This window comes from Parasteatoda tepidariorum, chromosome 10 (assembly GCF_043381705.1).
Source record: "Parasteatoda tepidariorum isolate YZ-2023 chromosome 10, CAS_Ptep_4.0, whole genome shotgun sequence".
Taxonomy (NCBI): Eukaryota; Metazoa; Arthropoda; class Arachnida; order Araneae; family Theridiidae; genus Parasteatoda; species Parasteatoda tepidariorum.
The window spans coordinates 69,894,840-69,907,487 of NC_092213.1; the positions used below are offsets into that span (position 1 = coordinate 69,894,840).

Sequence of the window (12,648 nt, forward strand, 5' to 3'; positions counted from 1 at the left end):
AGTACCGAATTTTTATTCCATACTTTTCTGAAAAAATGTAACGTTAAACGTTTAATATGCAAGAAGTATACATAAACACATAATGTTATACCATTTAATTTTTCAAAACAATTATTTTAACAACAATTTTTATCAAAAAATTATAAACTAAAAAACGTAAAATAAAGAATTCTTAGGATAAAAAAACGATTTTAAAATTTCCTCATATTGAAATAAAAAACTTCCATATTGTTTCTCTTTTTATTCTTATAGTTTTTAATCAGACGTAAAAAAGCTGTAGAGAACTATCATCAAATGAGAAAAAAAAATATTTACAAGCAAATTTTTTATTGTAAAAATAATTCCGGAGAATTCCAAAATGATATGTTCTTTGTGTGAAAACTTTATTATCAAATAATAGATACATAGTTTACCCCTTCATTACTTTTGGATAACATACTACACAGCAAAATTTTATAATTATAAGTTCTTGATATGAATTTGAATATGTAGCTAAAAACAGAATAGCTGAATTCTAGTTGAAATTATTCTTTCAAAACATAAAATACTTACCAAGAAAACGATAAAAAAAAATTAAGAATCAGCACAAATGGCACTATTTCAAGTAATTTAGATAATTTTTATTGTTGTTTTCCGAATTATATGGATACAGAAATATATACTATTCTATAACGAAGAAGAATATTCTATAACTATTACAGTTCTGTACGTTCTGAATTCACATTTATTTATTGGAATGACGAAAGCAATGTTGATTTCACTTTAATTTGTAATGAATTGAAGACAGAAGAAATGCATTTTACCTTAATACACACATCTGTAACAGTATGCGACAGCGAAATCGGAAGTTATCAGTTGCAAGTTTATTGATAATAGAAGCTAAAAATTATTGAGAAATTTTTCTTCAAATGTTCGGCGTGTTCTGGGTATGAAAGATATCCCAATATTCTGGAGAGTTTTTTCAAGTTCTTCGGCTTTTCCTAAGGGAAATTTTGATTTTGATTTGCTGCTGGGAAAATGGCGTCTGATTCAGCCAATGATTTTGATGGAACTAAATGAAAACGGGATAAATTAATGTTTGATATTTACAGGCTCCCGCTAGAGGGCGTACTCGAGCGTTGCGATCGCGCATAACATAGAGTGCCTGCTATAAAGCGAATAAGTAACTGCGGTTGACAAAAGTAATTGTGTGATTTTGCAAAGCGTTTGTCTTAAGCTACCCGTAACGTGAACCTTATTTTCAACACCTTAGCTATACTGATTTGTAAAGTAATTTTCACACTAGCGCTGTAAAGCTTAAAAAGCGCTAACGTTAGAATGCATAAAATCCGCAATGCTAGGCAGAATCTCTCTAATATTTCAAGCAAACGCCTTTTTCTAAAGAAATTGAATTCATTATGATTGTGGACGTAAAAATATTGTTATTTGTCTTAGCAAAGAATAAAGAAGAAATCTAGCTCTTTGAGTACGCAACCAACGCAGGCAACAGCTCAGTGAGGTATACTTTACGAGAAAAACAACTTACAGGGCGAGCAACATACTCAAACATTGCATAGCATCATATGCACTAAGATCCAGCGCATGCGCATAAGAAGCAAGGTGACAGTAAAGAGGTCATCTTTGAACCGGTTGCTTGACAACTCTACGTGTATGCTTACATACGCTGCCTCCTGCCAACCACCATTTTATTATTCCCTTCTACTTCAAAATATGTTAGCAGATTTAACCAACATGGATGATATAAATGTATTTTTAAAAAATATCTTAATTAACAGTACAGTATTGCTTATAAATTGTGCAAAAATCAGCAATAAATAAAAAGAGAAAATTTTTCATCTCCTCCCCAACCCCAACAGGGTTGGGGAGAAGATGAAAAGCGGAGTGGAGGGTGAAAACACGTTTCAAAATCCTCTACTGTTGTGCCCCTAACTGTTGCTTTTTCTTTCATACACAGGGACCTTACCGAGCCTTGGGGGAACGGTTTACGTTATGTCTATCGAAGATAGCCTTTTTCGTCTACGTATATTTTTTGTCCACAGTTCCTTATGCAGGCATCTACAATTGGATATTTTCAAGCGACGTAATGCGTATGTCAAACAATTAGATTCGACACACATGCGTGACGTCACTTGAAAGTATCTAATCAACTCTGATACGAAAATTATTCTAGCATGCTAATAAACCTTAATCTTTTAACTGTAACGTTAACCGCACACAACCACGATATCAGACCCAACCGACATACTTTTTTAGTTATCTGCTTTCTCCTAATGGTACAAACATTTGCTGTTTGGATAACGAGCGAATTAATCATTACAGTTAAGTTCACATAGTTTGAGTTTTCCATACTTTAAGTCCCTTTAATTCATTTTTATTTTTGTTCTGTCAATTCAAATTTCTTATGGTTTTGAGATCTAATAATTTCGATGCTATAACAACATTAGGTCCAATAAAGCTGTAAGATTACATGAACGACATGACAACTTATTTTCTTAATTTAGCAGAATTATTATACTTAAGTGATGTACCGTTGCATCATTTGACGAATTTCTATTGATGACTTCCAACTATGAAATAACCTTAATAAATCGTCTTCTTAACAAATTTAAATATTCTTAGAAACACTGTAATGAGGAAAATTGACACGCGCCTAAAATTTCATTTCAAACGATAACCTATTCAATGATCTTAAAATTGATACAATTTACTTACAATTTCCCACCTCCAATCCAATGAAGCACAACACTATAAATTTGCCAATTTAATTTTATTTAACAACCGTCGTTGAACAGCCGACTCATTTTATGGGTTTACTGCAACTGATGTTCAACTCCGTAGCCTTGTAATTTTGAACCCAATCTAGATGATCCTGGATCAAGCATTAGGAGAAGTTTGCCTTCGATGAGGACTTTTTCTTGGAACAAACCTGCATTGCGCAACACGATGAGGAAAAACACCCACCGTCATCCTGATAGCAAGGGGACTCTAACCCATGATCCGTCTACCACTAAAGATATTTTACGTCGGCACTGTCGTCGGAGCAAGCCGGATGCAGAATTCGTATCGACCAGCCATCGCTGGGGTTCGAACCCGGTTCGCCTCATTGCAAGGCTAATGCTCTATCTCCTGAGTCATCACGGCTCAACGTTGCCAATTTAATTTTATTTTATGACAGTCGTTGAACACCCGACCCAATTTTGGATTTACTACTACGAATGATCCACTCCGTAGCCTTGTAATTTTGAACCAATCCTGAAGACAAGGAAACTCCTGGAACAGTACCTCCAGAGGTATGATTTGTTATGGGAACGTGAAGGACTTTGTGACTTGACTGATTTAACGTGCATCATTCACCATTTACAACACGGGGAGTCTTCGGCCGGTGGGTATCGAATCTACGATCTCTTCGACATGGGCCCTGTGCCCTGTTAACCAGGTTATCCCGGCCCAACATTGCCAACTGTAACAACAAAGATTTCCTGAAGAATAATATTAATTACCTATCACACTATCACCCACACTTGCACTTGATTAAATTTTCATAAGGATTATTCTTCCCTTTGAGGATAGAGCTTGCAGATTCCGAGTCCAATCTGAGCACCGTGATTTTTTAATTATCTATTTTCCCCTAGTGAGAAATACTTGTTCTCTAGATAGCGTGTGAATTGACCTTTATTTTTTACTCCTCAGAAAATAAGTTTGACCTAGTGTGATTCTTTTAACTTCATTTTTAATCTTTATTTATTCCAATTTAAATTTCTTTTGGTTTACTGGCTAATATCTTTGTTACTATAATAGCAGTAGGTCCAATAAAGCTGCAAGACTACTGAGACAGCATAACTTCTAAATCTAAATTTTGGCGTATCGAATATCGATGCTGATTATTAACGGATGGGTAGCAGATTCATTTCACAGGTAAAACTGGTCGACTGACAATTCTATTGATTCCAGAGAATTGATAAAGCTCATCAGCTTAATTTACAATCAGAACAACATACGGCATTTCATAAATGGATGAATAAGTCTTAGAATTTCCAGGAATAATAACATGACATTGCCACATTTAATTCCTTCATTTATGAAAGCTAAGGTGAAATAATTTCACTTATGAATAGTCAATAGTGTGATTTGTTATTTTAGTGCAGATCAGGAAATATTTTTGATGTGCCTTCTCCCAGAATCAAGATCGTGCTTTGAAATTTCATATGAAACATATCAAACCTGTAGAAGAATCTAAAGAAAAATTTTCATCGCCAAACAATAATATAGTTGCTGTTTGAACTAGTCTGCGCACGATTATCTTCGCAAATGAACACGTAGGGATTTTAAGTTCTAATTTGTGCTTGATTCTACTTCTTTGACCACAGAGAAACTATATTTACTATAAAATGGAAATTAAAATGCAATAGTGTAATATTTAAAATTTCTAAAATTTTTGATATGCATTCTCCTAGAATCAAGATTATGCTTTAAAAATTTCTGTGAAACATATCAGAACTGAGGTAGAATCTAAAGAAAAATTTCCATTTCCAAACGATAATATAGTTGCTGTTTAACCCCTTAAGGATCGGTTGATTTTCAAGAAAACGGTCTTAAAAGTGCCTATTTTTTTAACATGTCACAAATACACGTATTTGATTAGTGCTGACATATAGTTTAAAATCGCGGCGCTCAACCTACGTCAACCAGGGTTCTCCCTGGAGTTGCCTGTGCCTCCCTTGCCCATTTTTCCGACGTGTTGCCATGGATCGCCACCAAGCCTACCTTTTCGAATCCTCTTTTTCTTTTGCTGAGAGTGGTCGACGTGCGTGCACTTAGAGTCTACAGTATTCTCCGGATGCCCTCTAACGGGGACGGGATTAAGCTTTGATCTAGTTTAAAATAAACTAACTATCTACAATTACCTTAAAAATTTCCTGGTACTGCCATCTGGTGTGTGAAATGAGAAATAAAATGTTTTCCGGACAAAAGAAATGAACTAGTTTTATTCTTAATGACGCGTTACTACTGAACACTTCAGCCCGGAAATATCACGGGAGCTAGAAATAGAGGGCGAAACCTCACCCCAACATTTTCACGGGAGTGAAAGGGGTTAAACTAGTCTTGATTATTTTCGCAAACAAACACGCATGCTGCTTAAAGTTCTAATTTGTGTATGATTCTGCCTATTTCACTTAAGAAACGGTTCAATTACAAGATACTGGTTTACATTTTAAGATTTCATGTATGCCTCTCTACTTATGCATTCTCCAAAAATGATTTTTCATGGAAGAAGTAAAGCGAAAAAAAATTTGTTAAAATGAAATAAAGCATAAATCAAAAAATTTTGCTATCACATTAAATATGAAAGTAAAATTTTATTAAAAAAATCCTTAACATTGTGTCTTAAGATATAAATTTCTCGTTTTTCATAAGAAAGGTTTTAAAAAAAAAATTTAATATAAAGTTTTATATTTTAAAACATAACTGCCGCTACTATCGGTGAAATTTTCACGTCGTTAATCGGGAAAATTCTCCCCCGAGTTTTTCATATTGTAAATTTAAATTTTTTTTTATTTATGCTATTAAACAATAACAATATTTTAATATCCAACTTGTGCCTAACGTCTTTTTTTAAAAAGAAATTTATTATAAATATTTTTTACAAAAAATAATAAGTAAAGCATTAATGTTTCCATGTAGCATTTATTTAGCAAAAGCAAGATAATAAAATTAACAACGTATATTTGGATCTGAAGTCAAGTAATAGTATGTTTTCAGACCTGAAGAGGTTTATAACAAAGGAAAAGTATACTTAAATTTAAACGCAATTTGCAGTGTGGAAAAAAATGGATCACTTTGAATATTTTTTCTATCTAATGAGGGATCTTTACATTCTAAGACTCAATTTTGTTGGTTCAAGGTGTTTTTGTTGATCTCAAATATGGTAATTAATTGGAGCAGGGGATATTTTAAAGTCAGAGGAGTTGACAATGTAGACACTTCTTCGTTTATTTCGAAGATAAATGTTAGATAGGCGATGAAGATAACGCATGATAATGAAAAGTAAATCGAATTAGGAATAGATCAAATAATGAAAAATATGTAGAATAGATTCCCGGTTTAAAAAAATTAAAATGAAGAAGTCATGAATAAAAATTTTTATTTCTCAAAAACCGTTCGATCAATGCATTTTTAAAAATTTTATTTTAAATAGTAATACATTTAAACAATAATATTTGATTTTATTTTAAGTTTAAAATAACTTAAAAATTTTCATATCTAATTATTTTTTCTTCCATTATTAAATGAAATAGAAAAAAAATAGTAAATGATTATCAAAAATTAATTTTAACCTGAAATTATTTTGAGATACGCAAGTTTTATGATTGTAAGCAATTTTTTTTTCTTTATAAAACTTACTAGAAAATTATTCTATTAATACCAGTTAGTTATTCTATCAGTAAAATACCATTCCCTTTAAGAAACTCATTTTCAGTTTCATTCTACATAAAATAGAATAACAGTTAAGTATTTAAAAAGATACTCAAGGATTTACATATGTACTAAAACAATTATTTTTTTCGTAATATTCAATTCCTTCTAAGTGACCCTTTTTTAATTTTTATCCTCGTAATATATGTACTATAGTAAGTACTTGAAAAAAATTGCACTGCGGATTTTAATAAATTATTTTGGTTCATAAAATTCAATTCTTTCTAAGCAAGCCATTTTTACTTTTTATCATAGTATAATAAATATAGTTATAGTAAATGTTTGAAGACGCGCTGCAGATTTTAATAAACTGATAAACTATTTTTGTTCGTAAAATTCAATTTTCCAAAGAAAATAAAAATTTTTCCTCCGAAATTCCTCATATTTCCGCGAAGGACTGGTAAAAATGTATAATATACATCTCTATTTTGAGTTATGCATTGTAGATTTTAATAAACAAATTATTTTTATTCGTAAAATTTAATTCTTCCTTAGAGAATAAAATGTTTCTCCTCAAAACAATATATGTTTAAGAGGCAAAAATGTATAAAATACAATGTTGTACTAACTTTGCTACCTATAAAATAGTTCAGAGGTATTTATTTGACACAGTTACCTTATAATCAATTAAGATGTATAGATAGGCGTTGATGGGAAGCCATAAATATTTTGGAAGCATTAGAAAGAAGATAAAAGTAAAAGAAAGGCGTCCTTGTATAAATTGCGGACGAATGTGACAGAATTTTAATTGCATTACACCGGAAAAATTGTTACGCAACCATTTTGTTTACGTCCTTCAAGGAGTGCCTTAAAAAAAAGAGAAAGAGACATTAAAAACGTCCATTCTCATCTTACGCCGTGAGATATCTTAGCGCAATTAAAAGGAAAGTGACCGTGGGAAAATTCAGACGATATTAGCTCTACTTCCGTTATACCTGCCCGCCAACTCGTCACTAATTTCGATAGCGGTTTTTATTCCAACACTTCTCATACTTCGGTCTTTTCGGAACAAAAATTTTCTCCGATGAGTAGACAGTGTCGTCGCGTGAGCTCGTGACGACCTTTAATTGGCTCGCTTTTTGTTTCCTGTGCGTGAGAGAAGAGCCACCATTTCCGCAGACGATATTTTTTCGAGTTAATAATTTCTCTCTTGTTTTCTTTTTTGTGGCATCGCAATCATTATTATCCATTCGGACTATGAGCATTCGAGTAAAGTGAATTCGGATGAAATAACTTCTAATTTCTTTTCTTTGCAGATTGGGGCATTTTTGAATTCGTTTCACTATAGATTTTCTTCTTTTTATCAACTGGCAGCTGCTCTTTTAATCACGGAAGAAGACTACTAGTTTATTATTGATGAACTTTAAATTAATGAAGCTGATTATTTGTCATTTGGATCAACAAGAAGTTCTTCCGCTCAGACACATGAATGAATGTCATTTCTACAAATAAGCACAACAAATTTTGATCTATTATCAATAAATAAATCAAATTTAGATTTATCACCAAACGTGTATCTGTAACGGTGAATGGAGACTGTTTAGAAAAAAATAAATAAAAACTATCTTTAAATATTGGCTTATTTAAGCATAAGATTACCAGATTGAAAGAAAAAATGTCTTGATAAAGTAAATACCAATAAAAAAAGTCAACTGATTAGCACCTACTGTCACATTAATAGAATAGTTTAATTTTTACTAAGTTAACCCTTTGTACTCGAGATTCTTTTCAACGTTTATTAAATGGGATGCACTCATGATGTTTACACACTTATTATTTCATTTCCGAGCGCAACTCTACATAATAAAAGTTTAGAGAAGTAGTAATTTATAAATGGCAATAGAACTTCATATATTAAGCGATGTTAACTTATAGTCATATAAAAATTTAAAAGTATATTTCTTTTAATAAAAAAAGGTAATAGTACAACTGTTTTATTATTAAATTTTTTTTAAGCAAGAAAGCTTTGACTTTTGTCTATAATAATAATAACAATATACAGGGTTCCCATGACCCGGAGGAAATAAATTAGTGGTAGCTAAGATTTTTCAAGACAACCTGAAAAATGCTTACATTTCGCTGTCTTTTGAGAATTACGAATTTATTCCCGATGTATTATTATTATTTTGCACCCATACATTTTAAGATCTAGATTTATCTCAATTTTGCTACCACTTTAAAATATTTTCCAGACCGTGGGATCAATGCCATTTGTACTCAGATCCCAAATTAAAAAAGTGTAAAGCTAAAGAAGGAAATTAAACATCCAAATATCAAATGAATTGTCTATTTGGTATAATCGGTAAATAATTTTTTTTTCAGTATAGATGTTCCACATGCATCACTTTCTGAATCTGGACATCATTCTTTTAATNAGTGTACTTAGATCTTCTCACTACTTGTTATTTGAACCTCCAAAACTTTAAAACAATATTATGTAAGTTCTCTACAATTTTTTTGCATAGTTTGCAATTAGTAACAAATATGTTGACACTGTCATTTAACTGAAATTACGAATTTTGAAATTAATATGATTTTTTAAAAGCCAAGCAAAGCTTAAGTGTTCCTTCACTGATTAGTTTACCCTACTCGAACTAGAAGGGAAGAACCACTGAGTTCATAAAAGCAGTTTAAATGTTATCCAAACAATAAGTCCAAAAATGGCTCAGTGGTCCGCGAGAAATGTTTAAGTGCAAAGATGAAAACTGCTCCGGATTCAATAAAATATTGAGAAAAAGCAAATTTAAAAAAAATAATAATAATAACTTTTTACTCTCTCGTTTTTATGTATATTTTCACATTATTTTATACTTGTTTATCTTTTATATTGAATTAAACTCATCTATATGCCACAGTGATAAAAGCTGCTTTAAATATTATTAAACTAAGAAATGAATATTAAAGCATATAATTTTTTATTACTTTAAATGAAAGATAAAGAAACTTGGCAGATATATCGGGCACTTACTTTAAAAAAAAAACACGTCAACCATGGTTTGAGAAATATATATTGTATATACTTAATCAATCGTTGAGAAATATTTTACAAAATTGTAGTAAAATAATAAAAGTAACAGAAATTTTTCTAAACTTTAAAGCTATTTTGCCTATGCAAAACTGCTTATTAATTTATTTATTATTACACATACATATGCAGGCTTGTGTGCTAATTACGAAGAGGGCTCATAAACCTTAAGAAATATAACATAAAATAGAGGAAGGCACTATAAAAAACGCATATAGGATAACAGCAGGATTTGGACTTGCTACCTGCACGCTTCAGTGCGTTTAGACGATCGAAACCACTCGGCCACTGCGGAAATACTAAGTAATCTAAGTAATTGATATTCAATACTTTTGATTTGACACGTTGTGGCTAAAAAAAAAAAATTTTTTTTCACACTTTAAAAAACAAGATTTATACATTAAAACATAAATATTATAAAGTCTAAGGAACCTTTTCCTCGTGTACCTGTTTGCGAGTATGTAAAAACGTATTCTCGTGTATAACACTTTACTTTGTTTATCATCAAATGCAGGATTTTCGTGAGCCTTGCACAATTTCAATTTTTGTAGTAGGGCCGGGATAGACTGCCTGGTAGGGCGTTGGTCTCGTGTTCGTGAGAATGGGAGTTCGATTCCTGCCGACTGAAGAATCCCCATGTATTAAATGGAGACTGGTGTACGTTAAATCTGCCTAGATCAAGTCCTCCAAGTTCCCGTAATAAATTAAACTTTTAAAAATATTTGATGTTAAAAGAAAATTTGTTTACATTGAATTATAGAAGTGTTTACTTGTTTTTGTTCAATCCCTGTTCGTTTATATTAGTACAATTGTCTTTTTTTTTTATACAATTTAATTAATCAGAGATTCAGTGGCATAGAATTTCACTCGAATATGGTTTCTTTTAACACATTGAAGGAAAGTCGATTACAACTACGTTTGAAATTTCTCGTATCCAAACATAATTTTAAAAAGTGGTAGCAAAATTACTTCATTTCTGCTCAGTTTTGCAAAGAAATCATCCGTTCGTGATTACCACAAACATAAATGATTCAGTATATATGTAATCAGTACTAAGTCGTAATTTTTCTTTAAAATTAAAGTTGTAGCTATAGTGACAAGTTTGCTCCAATTTTTATGAAATCTCACCAGCCACTTTTTAAAATTTTAGTCTATAACAGCTGTAAATCCTTTTTTGGGAAATTTGCCCGCGTGTAATTTTTTGTCGTAGTTGTTATTATTGTCGTAGGCCATTAAGGCAACGGTGCGATTGTTCTTTGCTTTCCAGTGGCGCCATCTATGGCCAAGAATCCAACCCATACCTCACACCCGTTTATAGGGCAGACCCATTCATACATCCATTCAGTCTTACACAAATCGTAATTTTCACCTGAATCAATCTCCAATTCAGTATCCCCAGAGGTTTAATTCGTAATGGAAACATGGAGGACTTTGTGATCCGAGAGATTTAACGAGCACCAGTCACCATTTACTACACGGGGAGTCTTCTACCGGTTGGATTCGAACAACCGGTCTCACGAACGTGAATCTAGCGCCCTGCCAACCAGGCTAGGCCCGGCCCTGTACAATGAGTTAGAAATTATGTATGTAATAGTGTTTATAGAGGTATTAAAATTTCGAAATTAGATAAAATTTTTGTTATATACTTCCATAGTTAACTCATTATCGTATGATAATTATTATAATCTATCGTAATCCGTGTATATTTTTCAACACACCTCCGCTATTACAAATTTCTAAGTCTTATTGTTTTAGCGTAGCAATACAAAATCTAACGTTATTCTGAACACCCGAAACAGCTGCGACGACCCTTAAGATTTTTTAGTACAATATACTTTCGATTTCTAAAAGTTGAAGGGACGTGAAAAAAATTTCGAGATAAGAAATTCAGAGCTAAATATGTTTAAAAAAGTAGAAAAATTTATTCTAATATAGTACTCTGTAAAGTGGAGTCATGAAACATAAGAATAATTACTATGTAATCATAGTTCACTGTAAGTCCTAATACAGCGATGATATTTTTTATAAGTAAGACAAAAATAACTATGCATTAAATAGAAAAGAATCTAATATATATAATTCTCTTACGTGGCTCCCAAATTTCGGCTATATTTTTTTTCCGCCGGTGGCAACGTTTGCTTTGTTTTGTTTACGTTACTATTTCTCTTAGACGGCCACAAGAAGAAGCCTCATTACAACTCCCCGAATGGCAACGCTAGAAAATCGACCAAAGATTGCCGCTAAAAATGTCACATGCCAAATCTACCTGAGGTGGCTTAAAATATAGCGCTTTTAAAAACGGAAACTGAAATAACCAGAGAGCATCAGCTGCGGCAATCTCATACTATTAAGCTAGGCAGAAGTGAGTAGTCTTTGTCGATAGATCTCTATTTTAGTATTTTGTCGAAAGCGCTTTTTTTTCACGAATTTATATATTACGAATTTATTTGACGATTTTTGATTTATATCACGAATTATACTATAGCACATTTCTAATATGTTTAACGAATTACATGTCATTTATTTGAATTCAAATTTATTTTAATGACTTAGTATTTACTAAAAAGATGTAATTTTCTTAAAAAAAAAAAGTTTTTATATGAATTTGAATGATTGTTTTGAATTCTTAGAATTTTGTGCATTTGCAATGTGCCGAAGTTAGTAGCGAGCGAAGCGAGCTTGGATTGCGAAGCAAACCATATAAGATTGCGTAGCAATTTTCGGGGGTTGGAGAGCGTTAGCGAGTAGGGGGAGCAGCCCACTAGTTGGTTCATGGATGTCGAGATTGGTCGAGAGTATATGTCGAGAGTATACTGTATAAAGAGATAGTTACTTACTTTTCTTCCACCATTAAAAAATTGTATTCCAGGTAATCCTCCATAGTTTCTTTTAAATATGTGCCAGCTAGCTTACTGTACTTTCTTCTGTCTAAACACAGTTATACCAATCTTATAAGACTAAAATAATGTAAAAAACTGCTTCTGTGATTTCCACTAAGATAGGATGCTACTTTAATCTACGAAACATTTTCGGCTGTAATAAAATTTCTTTGTCAACAAATTGGACCTGTACGGTGTCTGTAGATTTCTTATCTCCCCTCACATCGATGCTTTTTTTGTTTTAAGATGTTGCTATTAAAGGTAGTAATA

General features: G+C 32.0%; 1 protein-coding gene across 1 annotated transcript in view; it reads right to left on the bottom strand.

Moving 5' to 3' along the window:
* LOC122271231 (coatomer subunit beta-like) overlaps positions 1–12,395 on the bottom strand; it is a 48,124-nt gene extending 35,729 nt beyond the window's left edge. Inside the window, 1 exon segment of the mRNA XM_071186873.1 lies at positions 12,337–12,395. Within this exon segment, the coding sequence (XP_071042974.1) occupies positions 12,337–12,380 (44 nt within the window). The 5' untranslated portion in view covers positions 12,381–12,395.
* Positions 12,396–12,648: the final 253 nt, after the last annotated feature.